This window comes from Puma concolor, chromosome A1 (genome assembly GCF_028749965.1).
Source record: "Puma concolor isolate L17-30 chromosome A1, mPumCon1.1.hap2, whole genome shotgun sequence".
In the NCBI taxonomy this organism is placed as follows: Eukaryota; Metazoa; Chordata; class Mammalia; order Carnivora; family Felidae; genus Puma; species Puma concolor.
Window position 1 is genome coordinate 238,401,461 of NC_141667.1, and position 17,613 is coordinate 238,419,073.

Genomic DNA, 17,613 nt, shown 5'->3' on the forward strand with positions numbered 1-17,613 from the left:
TTTAAAATCTCAAGCAAAGCCTTTTCTCCTCACTCAATTCTGGAGAGCAGCACAGAATAAGGGAAATTGAGCAGAGACCTGAATTCCAATGTTGACACTTGCATTTGCAAGGAAACCTGAGGCAGATTATTTATCTTCTGTGACTTCTAAGTGTGGATGATGTCTTCTTTGTAGGTACATGGGGGGAGTGAATATAATGGTGAATGTGGATTTGACAGGTAGTTGGTGGTAAATGAATAAAAATGAGAATTGTTCTAGTTGTTGGGATATGTTTCATCAGAGTGAACCCCAAATTTGTCTGTCTCTGGAGCCACAGAAATATTTATACATGAAAAACATTCCTCTATTTAGATAGCATAAGACGTCCCTGGGAGTCATTTTTTTTTTTTTTCTCCAGGATAAACATCTCTAGTTCTGTCAGTAACAACCCCGTATGGGGATGTGGACAGTGATTAAAAACCCAGGTTTGGGGTTCACTTCGAGTGGGGTTAGATGTTGGCCCTGTGTGTGGTCTTGGGCAGTTATGACCCTTTTGAATCTTTCATCATCCTTTGGAATAAAATAGTAATAAAAATGCCTCATAGAGTTTTAGTGAAGATTTAAATAAGCACTTGGTGGCTGGTAAGTACTTAATTAATGGCAGGGATTATTATTAGACCTTGTTTTGAGTTTCTCACCATCGTCATTGCTACTGAAAATGAACAACTATCCTTGAGATACGACTTCAGGGGGAATCGGGTGACTAAACTTCCCCAATATAAACCCAGTTCCCACCCAGCAGCAGAAATGAAGAATCCCCTGTTAAAATACAAATATACTTGGGAGGGAGGTGTTAGCTATGGGAATAGCCTGTCATTGCCCTCCCGTGTGAAGAAGCAAGCGGTGATCAAAGGACAGCTCCTGGCCCCTGAGAGTGGTGGGAGTGCGCTGGTGATAGTTATTCTGTCTGCACTGTCCTTCCTCAGGAAGGTCTGAAGAGGTGGAAAGACAAATCATTTCTACAAACACGCACAGACAAATGAGGATGCGGGGGAAGGGAATGCCAGGACCACCTTCGACTGGGACTTTGTTCATGCGCAGGAAAGATGTAGAGGACCTGAAGTGTGCCCTAACTGGGCCGTAAGCCACCACCGGTGTCTTAGATAGATCTGCCTGGAAGCTGAACTCTGCGGTGTGCGTGGGCACGAAGATAATGGGGGAAGAAAGAACAAAACGAAACAGATTTCATTCCAGATATAAAATCCACCAGGAGGGCAGTCTCTTTCCTGACTGGCTCACGAACCATGGTGCTGGTCCAGGAAAGCCCCGTCAATGTTGATTTTGGCCATTCAGATGCCCAAGCAAGAGAGAAGCGTGAAGGGAAAGACTGGGGGTGAGAAAAAGAAAAGGGGGTGGAGGCCGCCATCTTGCAATTTCTGCCTGATTGCTGTTCCCGGGAGGTGACAAGCCCCCTAGGCAGGAACGTGCTCTTTTAGCCTGATACCAGTGCCCGGGGCACCGTGGATGCTACGCTTCTTTTTAGATGAATAAATGAGCACCTCCCAGGTGCCCCATTTCACCTGACAGTAACCTGACAATCAGTCCAGTGGGCAGATGAGAAAGTGAGCTCAGACGCGTGTCAATCCCCCCCGGCTGGCAGATGTGAGGTAGGGGGGTGGGGGAGGCTCACCCTCAATTCACTGCCCCCACACAAGGGGCAGAGGATGGAGAAGGGCAGAAAGTGAAGGACAACAACGCGGGAAAACAAAGGACAAGTAGAAGAAGGAAAGCCAACTGACCGGAAGAAGAACCGTAAGGCGGGAGAGGCAGAAAAAAGGAAGAAATGAACTGTGGTATTTGTTGCCCTTACCATTTCCTTTTCTGTGTTCAACTTGTTTAGTTTTATAAGGGGATAGCTTTGTATCATGAATTTCCTGCTATCGTGTCTGGGGCTGAGACTCCATTCGAAGTTTCTAATTATTAACAAGCAGCACATTTATATTAACGTGCATACTGCTCTAGTCGGCTCACGCTGCCTCCGTGCTTTCTACAAAATGTTCCAGGAGAGGATGTTTAACCAGAGGTCACCATGAAAGGAAGAGCAATTCAGAATTGAGAGGAATTCACATGTGGTTCTAGTCGTCCTCAAAATGGCGAATGTAGCTCAAGATGTGTCATCTCTGACATCCAGGGGGCCGAGTCCTTTTATTTTATTTTTCCTTTCTAATGCGACGTCCGTTTGGATCAGTCAATGGGTATGTGTACGCGTGACTACACATAAGGCCCCTACTGGTTAATTTTGCTTTGGCAAAGCTGGTTGTGAATCACCTAGGATTTTTGGCAACCCGGCAACTAGCCCTTATTCCCATTAGCGATATGGATGCAAAAGCATCAGGGAAAGAAAGTCTGGACAAGCCGATTTTCTCATCGTTCTGATGGCACTTTGGGGAATTCGTAGTACCCTCGTTGGAAGCAGAACAGGCAGGAATGTTAATTCAGAAGCATGACCTCATTTCCCAGAGCACGTCCAATGTAACTAAAAATAGAAGTCAAGCAATTGTGTCTACACTAGCACAAAGAGAAGGGAAGTTTTGTCATTTGTCTGGCTTGTTGGGTCTTACGTGGGGCTGGATAAATTCTGCCTGAGCCACCTGCAGTGCCGGCTGAAGACCCCCTTTTCCCTTAGAGAGGTTACTCTGCATAAGGCTTTGAAAGTGGAGCTCAGGACCCCGGTGCCCTGACCTCGCGAGCTCGGGGAGGAGATGCAAATGACGTGAGTGATGGAGAAGGTAGAAGACAGGCTCGTGGCTGTGCTGCCTTGTGAAGCATCGGGCTCCCTGAAGAAGGTTGGGTCTGAAGGTGGAGTGGACATTGAGGAGGGAAGGAGGCTACACGAAGGGCCCAGAGGGTTCATTTGAGGAGGCTGGAGCGTGGCGTGGCAAGGTAGGTGGGAGGTGGAGGAAGTCACCAGGAGCCAGTGAGAGATGAGGGCGAGAAGGAGAACTTGGATGAGCCGATAGGGAGTTTGCATCGTGTCTTGTTTGTGTGTGTCTTCGGGACAGAGCCGTCCGTTCTGACCGTTCTGGAAAGCGACGGAGACCATCTCGAGAAGACAGTTCGATAAACCACCGGGAAGGTCAAGGTAGCTGCATTAAAGAATTTTTGTGCCCAGAGGGATTCTACACGTGGTGGTACAGCGATGTATTCCATCAACTGCAATGCTCGTATTAGTTTTCTTCGGAAGCTGAAATTCACCTACCGGACAGTTCACCACTTGAAAGGGTCCAATTCAGTGGCTTCTAGGATGCTCACCAGGATGTGTCACTATTCCAGACCATTTTCAACATCCCCCAGAGAAGCCCGTTGGCCGTGACTCCTGACCGCCCCCCTCCCCAGCTCCTGACAACCTGCTGTGTCTGTGGGTTTGCTGCCTCTGGACATTTCATACAAACAGAAGCCTGTAACGTGTGGTCCTGAGTGCTCGGCTCATTTCGCTGAGGATGCTGTGTTCCAGGAGTGGACAGATTTTTCAGCACAAGATGGGAGCTGTGGGGGGTGGGGGGTGCAAACTGGTGGTGGAGGGCTCGCTCTAGCTGAGGCTGCGACAGTACACGTTGCGGTATTGGGGAGCGAAAAGTGTCGTTTAGTGATACACCCACTGCAGGGGGTTGTTAACGTGCCCTGGGGCTTTGGGACTCCCTCCCTTCCGGTGGGACTGGCACGGGGGCAGGCACAGGACGTGTCTGCAGACGGGAAGGGACTCTGGGGCCCCTAGGAGGACCTAGGGAGAGCACGATGCAAGAGCCGGCAGTGTCTGGTGCGACAAAACCGGTCTCTCCTACAGAGATGCGTCTCTTAGGAACGTCCCTCAGCGAGAGTCATCAGGATGTACGTTCTCCACCTTAAACCCCAGGCACAGGTTTCCTGAATGCTTCCGCTGTGGGTTCTCGCGCAGACGCGAGAATCTCCATCAAGGCAGTAAAACGTGAAGGTGACCCTGTCCTCCCCATCCGCTGGTGGTTACGCATCCTGGGAAGGAAGCCAAAGTGGCAGAACCTGTCCTGCTAAGTGACCTGTGAGTTGGGGTCAGCTGGCACCTGCAGAGTGAGTGTGGGACAGCAGGTCACGGGCTCCCTGGGGCACGGTGGAGAGCTGCTGGCCAGAGGGGTGCGGCCGGGGGACAGCCACCGCGTGAGGCAGGACACGGTCAGAGCCACGCCCCAGCTGTGGCTGCAGTGAGCCTGGCAGTGCCGGAGCCCTGGGGGCAGGGGCTGGAAGCCAAGCTCGGAACGAGGGTGGGGCGTGTGGGGGAACAGATACCCCGGGCATCGGCCCGGGGTCCAGGATGCCCGTAGAGTGAGCGTTCGTCCATTCGTATGTTCAACAATATTTCCCGAGTGCCTGTGGCGTGGCTGAACCCCTCTCATGCTGGGAAGAGAGCAGTGAATTCAGCCGACGATGGCTTTGCTCTCACGGAGTGGACAACACATTGGGCTGAGATAGATACCGAACGGATAAACTACTAAGTATGTAGCAGATGGTCATGGGTGCTGTAGAGAGGGATCAAGGTGGGGGGGGAGGCATGGGGCATGTTGCTATTTTGTACAGGGTGTTTGGGAAGGCATCCTGAGAAAGAGGACGTTTGAGTGCAGACAGAAAGGGGGTGAGGGAGTAAGAAATGACATCTGCACGAAGATCACGCCGAACCGGGGGGACAGCAAGTGCAAAGACCCTGGGGCAGGGAGTGTGGCTCCGTGTTCAGGACTGAAGGGTGCCGAGGGCTGCGGTGGAATGAGCAAGACGGAGAGGAGGCAGGGGCTAGCGGGACAACGAGCGAGGAGGAGACGAGCCCCGGGACAGGGGGCTTCACCACTAAGGCCTTGCTCGCCGAGGACCCTCACTTTACCTTTAAGTGACGTGGGAAGCCATCGGTACAGGAATTTCCGTCTGCAGCCCACCATTTTATCTGGACTTTGCCCCTGTGTTCGGTAGCTACACCTTCCCCAGGACCCTGACCGCCACCTGCGATCCTCTGTCACGTTTGTATTCGGACTTTGGGTCGTCATTTCCCGCGCAGTCACGTGCTGAGTGCAAAATTGTCAAAACAGAATTTGTACGTGAGTGGATGTTTCTAGAAAGGTGGAGGAGCGGGAAGAGGAGGAGGCTGATGATACTACCGGAGCAGCTGGGTGGCGGGAGGGCCGGAGGCGGTAGCGGGGGAAGGGTGGGGGTGCCCTAAGAAAGCAGAAAGGCAGAGCGGGGGGAACGCCCACGAGCCTGACTTGGGCCAAGGTCTTACCATGACCTTGAAGGGCCAGCCTGACAAAATCGGACAGAAGGCTGCGCTGGAAGGGGCTTATCACACCGAGCCGGGTCGGTAACTACAGGGGTAAGGAAGAGAAGAAGGAAGGAAGGCTCCAGAGGGAAGAAGGGTCTAGACAGGAGCCTGCAGACGTGCGGCTTTCTGCCAGCGGAGGTAACAGCGTTATCAACAACGCCGTCTAGCCCGGATGTCATGGGTCTGGGTGCCACCTGCCACCTTTCCCCTTTTTGCTGGGACATCCTGCCATAACCGCACTGGGCGTCTTAGGTCGTGCGGGAGATGAGCGGGGAGGTAAGTTTCCTCCCTTCGCTTGCTCAGTGTCTCTGGGCACAGACAGTGGGGAGTCCTGCTTCCATCAGTGATGACCGTGCATTAGGATTCAGTTGCACAGCGACTCACGGCGTGTTAAACAGCAGGAGCGGCTGTCTTCCACACGCCCAAACATACACACTCACCACTGCACACACAACGTGGTGCACCCACCGGCCGCTTGTACGAAAATTGACAAAGACGAAGTGCTTCGCCTTGAAGTCTCACTGAGTGAATTTAAAACCAATGTTAAGGGGCGCCTGGGTGGCTCAGTCGGTTGAGCGTCCCACTTTAGCTCAGGTCACGATCTTGGGGTTCGTGAGTTCGAGCTCCCCGTCGGGCTCTGTGCTGATGGCTCAGAACCTGGAGCCTGCTTCAGATGCTGTGTCTCCCCCCCTCTGACCCTCCCACACTTTGCACTCTCTCTCTCTCTCTCTCAAAAATAAACATTAAAAAAAGATTTAAAAAATAAAACAAAAATAAAACCAATATCAGGGGCATCTGGGTGGCCCAGTTGGTTAAGCTTCAGACTTCAGCTCAGGTCATGATCTCACGGTCCGTGAGTTCGAGCCCCGCATCAGGCTCTGTGCTGAGAGCTCAGAGCCTGGAGCCTGTTTCAGATTCTGTGTCTCCCTCTCTCTGCCCCTCCCCTGCTCACACTCTGTCTCTGTCTCTGTCTCTCTGTCTCTCCCTCAAAGATAAATAAACATGAAAAAAAAAAACCCAATATTAAATAAGGGCGCCTGGGTGGCTCAGTTGGTTGAACTCTTGATGTGGGCTCAGGTCATGATTTCGTGGTTCATGCAGCCAAGCCCCGTGTCAGGCTCCGTGCTGTTAGCTTGGGAGTCCCAATCTCTCTCCCTGTCCCCTACTCGCACGCATGCTGTCTTTCTCTCTCTCAAAATTAATAAATAAGCTTGGGAAAACCAATATGAAACAAAATATTCATCATTTGGATGAATACCTCATTTTAATAGTTTAATTGGCTTTAGAAGAGATACTCCATTTAGAAATTTGTAGTGGGTGAAATACTTAGGATTCTGATGAGTACTTTCTTAATTTAAAATATTTGAAGCAGAGTTATGGGAATAAGGTGAGGTGAGTTAAACAGAGTGAACTAGAATAGCAAATTTTGTTTTTTATGGGGAAGAGATCATACACTTTGCCTTTGGGTAAGAGTTGCTTTCTCAATCACCAGCTTCATCCCGAGGCTTCCTTCTCTATGCTTTTTCACTTTGCATATTCGGTTCCGTTCTCAGATGACAGCATCCCAGCCCGTGTCATGTTCCGTCCCTTGCCCACCATGTTTCATCATAGGCCTTATTTCTGCTTTGCATATTATATATCTGTGTATTTATTTATTTTCTGCCTCCCTATTATGAATGGGAGCCTCATAGGAGCTGGTGTTTTGTTTAACTGCCATGGTTCTGGTATACTGTGGTGTTTGAATTTTGAATTGATGAATATATAATGATGCATGTCTCGCGTATATATTCTTTTGATTGACATGCTATTCGTGTATTTTTTTCTGTTGGTCTCTGTGAATGCAATTTGAATTATTCCGATGGCTGATGCGTATTGAAGGTAAAAAAGTGCTTAAAAGTAAGTGCTTCCTACCTCAGTTTGGAAAGTGTTTGGGGGACAGACGTGCCCTCATATACAATTACAAAGAGGCTCAGGACCTGTTGTGTGATCCCCTTTAGTGAGAGTATAGGGAGGGAAGAGAAGTTTGCTATCGATTTCTTTGGAGAAAGATGTTGCCAAGTGGACAGGATTAGAGGGGTTTATCTCCTTTACATCAAGCCTGGTGAACCACAGGAAGAACTTGGGACTGGGTTCAAGGCCAGTTCAGGCCTGGGGACCAAGCACTCTGAGGCAGCAGGCGGCCATCGTGGTCTCTGGCCTGTACTGCCCAAGCTTGCTGGGCAAGGGATAGGAGAGAATTTTCCATAGAACACACCTGAACTATGTGGGACAGCATCAGGTCGGGGCCTCTTCGATGCGGTTTGCGTGAGGTAGGGCCAGAACAGCAAGGGGTGGGAGGTGGTGTGGACTCAGAAGGTTGTGGAAGCAGTCGTGAGTGATCAGTCAGTGGAGAGAGGCATTGCCCGCCCCCCCACTCCCGCTGGGGTCCCCAGTGACAGGACTTCCCCAAGAGTCCCACGGGAGAAATGGTGAGCTTAATCACCTGCCAGACCCGTAGGGCTCAGATCCACACAGCCAACGAACGGCCCATCCTCCTGCCTTCTCCTGGCTCCACACTTTTCGCCTCCTGGAAGGTGGGCGGCATCTGACAATGGGTCTTACTTAGCGTGGGGTGGTGATGGCAACAGAAAGAGGAAGGTGACCTTTGAATGAAGACGGAAGGTTGAAATCGTATCTAATGATTTTGCCTGGAACTTATCCCAATGAGAGAATTGAAATTCTCTCATTTGTAACTTCTCTCAAATTTGTAACTTAAAATGACTTTAGGGACTGTCATTATAGAAAAGTGAACAGAAAAATCATAGGATTTACCCAAATCCCCATCCCAAGGCAGTGAAAGATTAGTTGCATGAAACACTTCTCCTACTATCCTTTCAAAAGATGTGCCTTGGTATGTCACTAATCAGGCTATGAAAAACTTACCCGTTACATCGTTTTCCAATATTTCTGTAGACACTTTGGAAATAAATTTGCCGGGACATCTGGGTGACTCAGTTGGGCGTCGGATTTCAGCCCAGGTCATGATCTTGCACAGTCTGTGATCTCGAGTCCCACATGGGGCTCTGTGCTGACAGCTCAGAGCCTGGAACCTGCTTCGGATTCTGTGTCTCCCTCTCTCTCTGCCCCTCCCTTGCTTGCTCTCTGTCTCTGTCTCTCTCAAGATAAATAAACATTAGAAAAAATACATTTGCCATGCATACTAGAGCAATGTTGTAGATAGTGTTGTAGGCTGACCCAACAGTCACTTGCAAATCCCTATTCTCCTTCTAGAACCTTCTATTGTAGAGGCTTGGTTTTGCCCACCTTCCTTGCAGCTAGGGGTGGCCAATGAGAAGCAGAAGTCTGTGGGAACATTCTTGTTTTTCTGATAAAAGAGGTAAAACTGTTTTCTTCCCTTTCTCCCTTTCTCCCGTCCTCCTACATTGAATATGGAAGTATTAGAACTGGATGAGCCATTCTATGACGAGGAAGGAAAGTCCCAAAACATCACTGGAATGCTAGTCTTGAGATTGGTGAACAATGGCATTCCTCTAGACTTCCTGACCCGTGAGAAAAACAAACCATTATCAGTTGGGGAATCAGTTACTTGCAGCCCAAAGCATTTTGAACAGACCCCAAAACAAAACAAAACAAAGCCTGATTGGTATAGGCTTTGGAGTGAAGTTGCTATTTCCCTATATGCAGCCCGTTCATTCGTCTCAAACATCTTAGCAACAGTCACGGACTAGTATTCTGTACTAGGCCCTTGGGGTACCAAGAGGAGTGCAATGGGGCTCCCACTGCAACGAATAAAAATGAGTCATAGTTACTAAAAAACATGGTATGTGCTATAATACCAACAGCGAATACGCAGCGTACACATTATGCAGAAAGAAGGAGCCCGGAAGAGACGGGGGAAGCTGGGACAAGTAGTCAATCTTGGAGGACGACTTAGAGATTTATCAGATGGAAAGTGATGGGAAGGGGACTGCACGTAGGTGAGGACAGTGCAGGCAGGGGGCAGCGAGGCCACGTGAAGTGATTGTATTCTGTGAATATTGTAGTTTAATAGTGATAGGGCTCAGGCTCACGGAGTTGGCTCGCCCACTAACAGCTGTGCAGCTACAAGTAAGGCGTGTGGTTCCATTTTCCTTGCCTGGAAATTAAGGGTTTATGTACTTTGTAGGGTTTGGGGGGAAGATCCAATGAGCTAAGTCACATAAGGATTTTAGTAGGTGTTTGGCACATGGTAAATATTCCATAACGTTTACGTGTTACTATCATCTGGTCATGGAGACAGACAGTGGGATGGCCTCAGAGGAATTTGAGAAGGTTGACCAGGGCTCCGTTGTGATGGGCCTTATCCATGCAGGATAACTTGAACTTGATCCTACAGTCATCAGGAAATTCTTGCAGGTTCTGGAGCATTGAGGTCAACCAACAATGGCCTCCTCGTTGTCAAATCCTACGGGCACTTTATCCACGTGATTGATACTGTTCTTGAAGGTTTTCATCTCACAGATAGCATTTTTTTCTTGGTTTTGTTCCTATTTTAAGTTTGCCTCCTTCCAAGTCATCCTCAGTCTTTCCAGAATGCAAATTAGATCACCTAACCTGATTCAAATCCAAAAGTGGCTCCCATTCCTCTCATGTAACTGCAGATGTAGTGTAAGGATTTCATGACATCCCTGCAGGTGCTCTCGGATCACATTTCTGTGCCTTTGCGTGAATCCTCCCCTCGGATTCCATCATAGGAAGCTACGTGGGATGCCTCAGCTTTATTGCTGTTTTTTTGACCCCATGATTTTAGAGGTCCTATTTCTTCTCCCTGAGAGATTTTTTCCTTTTTCTGTTTGGCTTAAGGTTTTACTCATTTTTCTAGGACTTCACATATCCACAACATTCTCATCTTTTTATTTTCAAGCCAAACAGCCTTACGCTGACTCATTAAACAAAGGAACAATGATTTGTCACTCTTCGGTCTTTACATAACTGGTGCACATTCTCCAGAAGGGACTAATTTCTTGTTTCCCTCTGATCAAAGACATGCTATCAGGCACATTCCATTTCATAAAACCACAAAGTGTTGTTTCAGGGGAAATTAGCTCAGCCTTGAGCTACGTTTCCACACTGCAGTTGACTTGGTGAGCCGGAATAAAGCCCGGTTACTATTTCAGAATTTTTTACATTGGATTGGACTGGTGGTTTGGTTGTTACCCTGGAGAGGGTTTTCAATTACTAAGATGAGTCATTTTAGGGACTGGAAGGAACTGGAGAATTTTTATCATCCGGGAGTGATGGGGAATCTAGGGTCCAAGCCCTGCCGTCCTCTGTCATCCAGGGAAAGGGAAAGAAATAAGTACCAGGACAAATTAAAACAGGGCTCGTGAAAGAGAACAGCATTGTTTTCTGCTTCTGTCCTGCTGAATCTGGCTTGTGCAATAAAATAATTTTATTTGTTCGTCTCTACAACTGAAATAGGCTGAAAGGATGGTCCCAGGACTCCCCCCCCCCCCTTTTTTTTATTGTGTCTGGACTCATTCTAAAAGAAGAGACTATGGTTTTGGCTTTTGCTGTTCTGAATTTTATAATATACTCCTACAGAATGAGTTAGGGCTCAGCTAGACATTTACTGGAATGCATCATTTTTACAAATTTCTTTCTCATCTTAAATAGTGGTGAAAGTTCATGAACAAAGATATTTATTGGTCTGTGCACTTCTGAAAAATTAAAATGCCCTTGTATTTATCAGTAGGGTTGAGTAGCCTAAGATATTTCTTCTCAATGGAAAATTCATCAATTATTAGCAATACAATTATTACAGTGATAAAAATTGGAAAAACACTGTGTACCCATAGTATTACTGTAATCATATAAAAAGCCCTTAAATTAATGGCCGTAAAAATGTTGTTTGTATTGGGGTGTTAGAATTACGTATAATGTTTGAGCTTTTATCTACTTTTCTGTATTTTCCAGATATTTATTTATTCCTTTTCCTCCCTTTCTTTCTCCCCTCATTTCCTTTATGTAATTCCTTCTTACCTTCCTTCCTTCCTTCCTTTCTCCCTTCCTTCCTTCCTTCTTCTGTTTTTCGTTCCTCCCTTCCTTCCTTCCTTCCTTCCTTCCTTCCTTCCTTCCTTTCCTTCCTTCTGTCCTTTCTTCCTTCTTCTGTTTTTCCTTCCTTCCTTCCTTCCTTCCCTCCCTCCCTCCCTCCCTCCCTCAATACTTCCTGCCTTTCTTCATATTTACTGCACACCTATTCTGTGTGAGGACCTCTTTTAGGTTCTGGGAAGCTATCAGCAAACAGAACAGACGTCAGTTCCAACTTTGGTTTTGTGGCCAGTTGGGGCATGGGTTGGAGAGGAGAGAAATAGAAGGGAGGCAACAAGTAGGAAGGCATGACCCCAAATCCAGGTCAGAGACGATGGATGCATGGGCTACAAGTGTTGCTCTGTCCCCCTTCCTTCTCATATAACCTCCTTCTGGATAACTTCCTTCTCCTGTGTTTCATTCAGGCCTCTTCTCACATGTCATTTAGAAAGTTCTACGACCATCTTAGCTCTTTTCCTCTCTTATCTTGTCCTGCCCCAACTCCCTCCCCCCACCTTTAAATAGTACTTATCCGTACTTGGCTGCCACCATAGGAGGCATTCATATATCCTTTGTCTATTTATTAATCGGCTTCCTTCCCTAGAATGCGAGCATGAGATGTTGACTTTGTTTTGTTCATTGTTTATTCCCGTCATTTAGAAATGTGTCCATCTAGCACAGAGGAGGGGTTTAACAAATATTATCTGAATGATTAAACAAATAATTTCTAAGTCTATATCCTTAGCTTTGACATCTTGTTTGAGTTCCAGATTTATATTTCCCATGCAGACTAACGCTTTAGAGTGTATCCTGAATATACTTGGAACTCCAGATGTTCGAAGATACTTACGATCAGCCCCCTTTCCCAGCCAGATCTGCTTCACTTCTTGTGAAATCCCCTCCATTAGGGGCTTTTCTTTTCCTCAAGGCTTTAACTCTGTACCACATCACGTTTGCCTGTCTCCCTAGGAGAGACCATAAAGAAAGCAGGTAGACCCAGGGGCTATCAAAGGATTTATGCGTGGAGGATTTATCCTGGGGATCGTGCTCACCAGCTCAGTGAGATTTTCTCCTTGGTGATATTCTAATGCATTTGCATGTACAGTGTTGTCTGATTGAGAAAGCGAACATTCATCCATTAGGGTTTTCTGGCCTCTTCTCTGATTGACTGTGCGTACTCGGTCCAAGTAGGGGAAGAGCTGCATGATTTACAGACTTTCCTTTTTAAAATGTTTATTTATTTTGAGAGAGAGAGAGAGAGAGAGCGCGCGCATGAGAGGCAGAGAGAGAATCCCAAGCAGGCTGTGCACTCTCAACAGAGAGCCTGATGCGGGGCTCTGCCCCACCAATGGTGAGGTCATGACCAGAGCCAATATCAAGAGTCCCAGCCTTAACGGGCTGAGCTACCAGGCACCCCAGCCTTTCCTTTTTAAATGTGGCTAGAAGGAAGGGATGGAATATTCTGTATGGGTACTCTATTATTGCTGATAACTAGTTCTGAGTAATATTTTTTTGTGCAAGAGGGAGAAAAGTGATAACTGAAAAACAGTCATTAATATTTTTTTTTTTTTGCGCCAACACTAAAATTTAATTCTATTCCTGGTATTAAACAAGGAGCACACAAGTTTACTTCCTCAGGACATAGCCTTTGAATTGTCGCAATAGATGTTGCCTCCCCCCCATCCCTCCGCTCCTGATGTGTCTCATCCTTACCTCTGAGAAATAAGCCAGAGGAAAATAATGGTACGTTCTGAAGCTTCGTCAAGCTAGCACGCTTTCAAATTACAAGGCAACATTAGTTACTCTTGGGTGATTCCATCAACTCTTTAAAAAAAATTTTTTTTTTAATGTTTATTAATTTTGACAGAGAGAGAGAGAGACAGAGCGTGCGTGGGGGAAGGGAAGAGAGAGAGGGAGACACAGAATCGGAAGCAGGCTCCAGGCTCCGAGCTGTCAGCACAAAGCCCGTTGCGGGGCTCGAACCCACAGGCTGTGAGATCATGACCTGAGCCGACGTTGGACGCTTAGCCGACTGAGCCACCCAGACGCCCCTCCATCGACTCTTAAGGCCTGTTTCTGATATCAAGGAGCTTGCAGGCGTCATGGGAAAACAGGCTACCAACCATAAAATATGGCCAAAATAAGTTACGTATATTTCAACACGGCATAGGATATGTCTATGGATATCGTCATCTATTACTTTTTATTACTTTCTCACTGCTCCTTCCTCCAGCAGACTGAATCACTGATCCTACTTTTGTGCCTTAAAAACAATCACAAGGGGCGCCTGGGTGGCGCAGTCGGTTAAGCGTCCGACTTCAGCCAGGTCACGATCTCGCGGTCCGTGAGTTCGAGCCCCGCGTCAGGCTCTGGGCTGATGGCTCAGAGCCTGGAGCCTGTTATCGATTCTGTGTCTCCCTCTCTCTCTGCCCCTCCCCCGTTCATGCTCTGTCTCTCTCTGTCCCAAAAAAAAAAAAAAAAAAAAAGTTGAAAAAAAAAACAATCACGAAACCGCGAAAGGCTCTTCTTTTTGCAGCCACCACGGCGGTAGCTTGTGCCTGCGAGGCCACCAGAAGTCTTATTTGGAGACGCTGCCAGAGATGAAAAGTCATGAAAGGCCACGGAGGCGTAGGCCCCAGGAATGTCTAGTTCCGCCTCTCCCGGTCCTGTTGAACCCCGCCGGGGAAAACACACGCGCCTTCTCCGCGAGGGCTCCGCGCGGTCTATTAAGTGTTTCAAGTCCTCGGGCCTTGGCGCCTCGGCGGACGCGGGCGGCGGGGCGGGGCCTGCGCGCGGCGGGGCGGGGCCTGCGGGCAGGGCGGGGCGCCCACGCGGCTAACGGTCCAGGCGGGCGGGCGCGTGCCCGCGGGCGGCGCCTCCTGGGGCCCCGCGGGCCGGGAGCGCGCCGCCGCCGCCGCCGCCGCCGGCCCCGCCCCGCCTCCGCGGCCGCCGCTTCCTCTCGCGTTTCCAGCTCGACTCGTGCCGCCGCTCCCGGGGCTGCGGCTGAGCCGGGCCGGGGCGGCGCCCGCCTGCGCCATGAGGATCCCGCGCTCGGTGTCCGCCCCGGGCCTCTCGGGGCGGCGGAGGCGGCCGTGAGCGGGCGCGGCGCGCTGGGGCGGACGCGGGCCCGCGCTCGGCCGGGACGCTCGCGATGGGGGACAGGTAACCCCGCCCGGGCCGGGCCGAGCCGAGCCCAGGGCCGCGAGGCTCCCCGCCCCCCGAGACCCCGCGCGGGAGGGCCCCCACGTGGCCCCCACTGAAGGTCCCTTTGCCTTTTGCACAGGTGGCTCCGGGTGACCGTCCTCCCCGGCTGCGTGGGCTGCAGGACCGTGGCCGTCCGGGCGTCCTGGACCGTGCGCGACATCAAGGAGCGCATCTTGGCCGAGACGGGCTTCCCGGTGTCGGAGCAGCGGCTGTGGCTCGGCGACAGGGAGGTACGGCGCGCCGGTCCCCTCTCCCTGTAGGACGGTGGGCCCGCCTCTGTGCTCGGGGTTGTAGCGCATCCACTTGCTAAGTCAGTGGGCTCGCGGAGAGAGAAACTGGGCGGGTTTCATTCTCGCGTCGTGGAGGGCAGAGGTGGATTTAGCGATCACCCGGGACGTGATGCTTTGTGAGTAACACGATCAAAAAGCGCACGGGGTTTCCCCTCGTGAGTGGCAATTTTAATTGATTTGCCGGTTCAGCGTTTGTGTCACCCTGCCCCCTGCCCGCCGTTTTGTCTGAATCTTCACTTCCTGAAATTAAGGTACTTTTTCGATGGGCATTGTAGCCAGAGGGTTTTTGTGCTGGTTTACTTGTTTTGAAGTGACTTAACCATTACTCAGATTTTTCTTTTTTTGTGTGTTAAAAATTTTTTTAATCTTTTATTTTTGAGAGGGAGGGAGGGAAGGAGGGAGGGAGGGAGAGAGAGAGAGAGAGAGAGAGAGAGAGAGAGAGAGAGAGAACGAGTGGGGGAGGGGCAGAGAGAGAGGGAGACACAGAATCCATAGAAGGCTCCAGGCTCTGAGCTGTCAGCACAGAGCCCGACGCCGGGCTCGAACTCATGAACGGTGAGATCATGACTTGAACTGAAGTCCGCGGCTTAACCGACTGAGCCATCCAGGTGCCCCCAGATTTTTCTAATTGTGTTGTATACTTAACTGGAATAATCCTTACCTTCACACACCCCCCTACCCTCCCCCCCCCCCCCCCCAGTTTTGAATCACAGAAATTTAGGCAAAGGATCTTCAGACTATATTATAGAAACTATTCTTTCACATTAAAATTTCTGGGGTGCAAATGAATGGCTTCGATCAAAACTCTGAAAGGTGGGACTATTTCATATTGTGATCTATATATTTAAGTTGTGAAAAAACTTAATTTTCTTAAAGGAGTTAAATGGAAACATTTTACTGAAAATTAACCCATTCTTTTATCCTAATAAATACCTTCACTTTTTAGAAGATAAAAGAGCCTTTCCAGGATTTAGAAGAAGCAAAAAAAATGTTAAACAGATATACAAGGAATACTGAGCCACACAGAATGACCTTACAAGTATCGGATTTATATCCGGTACAAACATTGGTATTTTTCAATCCCTCAATGTAATCTTGACCGTCTGTGTACCTGGGTCCACACCATGGTCTCTTGACCACTTAGACACAGGTTCACAGTTAAACTGTTCTTATGTTCCTCCACAGCTCAGCCCTTCTTACGTATTTGGTAGCACGTAGACATGTGACTCGTTAGAGGACTTTGGACAGAATTGAGGAGCAAATTATGAACTTTTTAAGAAGCTTATTCTTCTATAAATATTTGTCATTCTTACCTCTTTCTCTGGGCCCATCTCTGTCTCTTAGCTTTCCTGTCTATAGTCTCCTGGTTCTGTACCCACTTCTTTGGTTATTCCTCTGGGTCTGCTTTGCCATCTTGTCCCCTACATGTGGTCAAACCCTAAGGCTCAGTCGTGGCTCAGTCTTGCCTCTAGAAGTGTTTTTGGAGGTGTCTGTGCAAAGCATTGGTATGGGATAGTGAATGTGGCCGTGGTGCATAGAGAGTTTCAGATTGAGTGGCTGGGTGAGGGGGGGTCTGGTTAGGAAGCTTGTGCTGTCCTGAGCTAGTGAGGTTCTAGATCGTGACCGACTGTCACAGTGAAACTAGAAGGAAAGGATATACAGGAGGCTTTGGAAAGATATGATTACGGCAGTTGGTACAAATGGATGTGCGTGTGTGCATGTGCGCAGGGTAGAGGGGTAGATGTAGAGAGGCAGAAGGTCTCGCCAGGGATGTTCACAAGCCTTGAGTCAGACCCAGAGATAATGGAATCCTAAATATGTCTGGGTAAGCAGGAAGCAAAAGCTGTTGACGACTCCTTGTCACTCACGGGTTTGGGTCTGTTTGGGACATAGTTGGCATCAGGCACTTTCTCAGTCCTCAGTCTTTCCGGGCCATCCGCCACCTTCATTGTCCTTGTCCCTCTTTTGCCTTCCCTGGCCTGGAAGTGGAATTTCTAAGTTCTTCACTTTGCCTCCGGTCTGATGAAGAGACTGTCTCATTATAGCTGTTTCCTCTGCACCGAATGTGGTCGAGCCTCAAACCAGGAGGTGTGAAGCATGATTTGACTTTCCTGTCTTTTAATTGATCAAAAATGTCCTTTCTGTCAACTCTTGAGTCTTGAGTCTCACAACTCCTTGTGTCCTTGACAACTGAACAAAGGAAGAAGGGTCAGGAGATCCAGGTTGTAATTAATATCGTATTGTTTGCTTAGTAATTTGGAAAGAGTTGTTTCATAGTCCATGAAAATGATCATCTCTGAAGTTTTTGAGGGAGTCTGTATACTAGTCTATATACTAAGTCTGTATACTAAAGACTTAACTGGGCAACTTTTAAGATTTCATTGCCTCTGGAGAGGAGTAGGACCAATGTTACTTTGCTTGGTTGGAGCGGTGTAGGGTCTAGGAAGGAGAGAGGCCCAAGCCAAATTCCTTAATCTTGGCAGACTCCGGAGGGGAAAGCTGAGAGCCCTGCTGAGGTCAGTTATCTGTGCTGCTCGATTTCTCTTTGGGAGAATCACTTCCCTGTAGACAGGTCACTGATGACACTGCACCAAAAGCATTCGCTGTCAGACTCACATAGCCAGTTACATCCGTGTTTACAAACGCGATTCTACCCTGTCTTCTTCCTTTTCAAGGCCTCTTTAAGACCTGCAAACTTCTTCCTGCATTAAAAATTGCCTCCCTTCCTCCCTT

The 17,613-nt window shown here is 48.7% G+C and overlaps 1 protein-coding gene across 5 annotated transcripts in view; it reads left to right on the forward strand.

The window, feature by feature from the left end:
• The window catches only part of SACS (sacsin molecular chaperone), an 85,621-nt gene that overhangs the window by 29,417 nt on the left and 38,591 nt on the right, over positions 1-17,613 (forward strand). For 3 of the 5 annotated variants that reach the window (XM_086715173.1, XM_086715180.1, XM_086715176.1), the window contains exon 3: positions 14,670-14,820. In XM_086715173.1, the coding sequence (XP_086571299.1) occupies positions 14,670-14,820 (151 nt within the window). Of the gene's footprint in view, positions 1-14,327; positions 14,549-14,669; positions 14,821-17,613 lie in introns of those variants that run through there. The other 2 variants (XM_086715177.1, XM_086715184.1) reach the window with 2 other exon arrangements.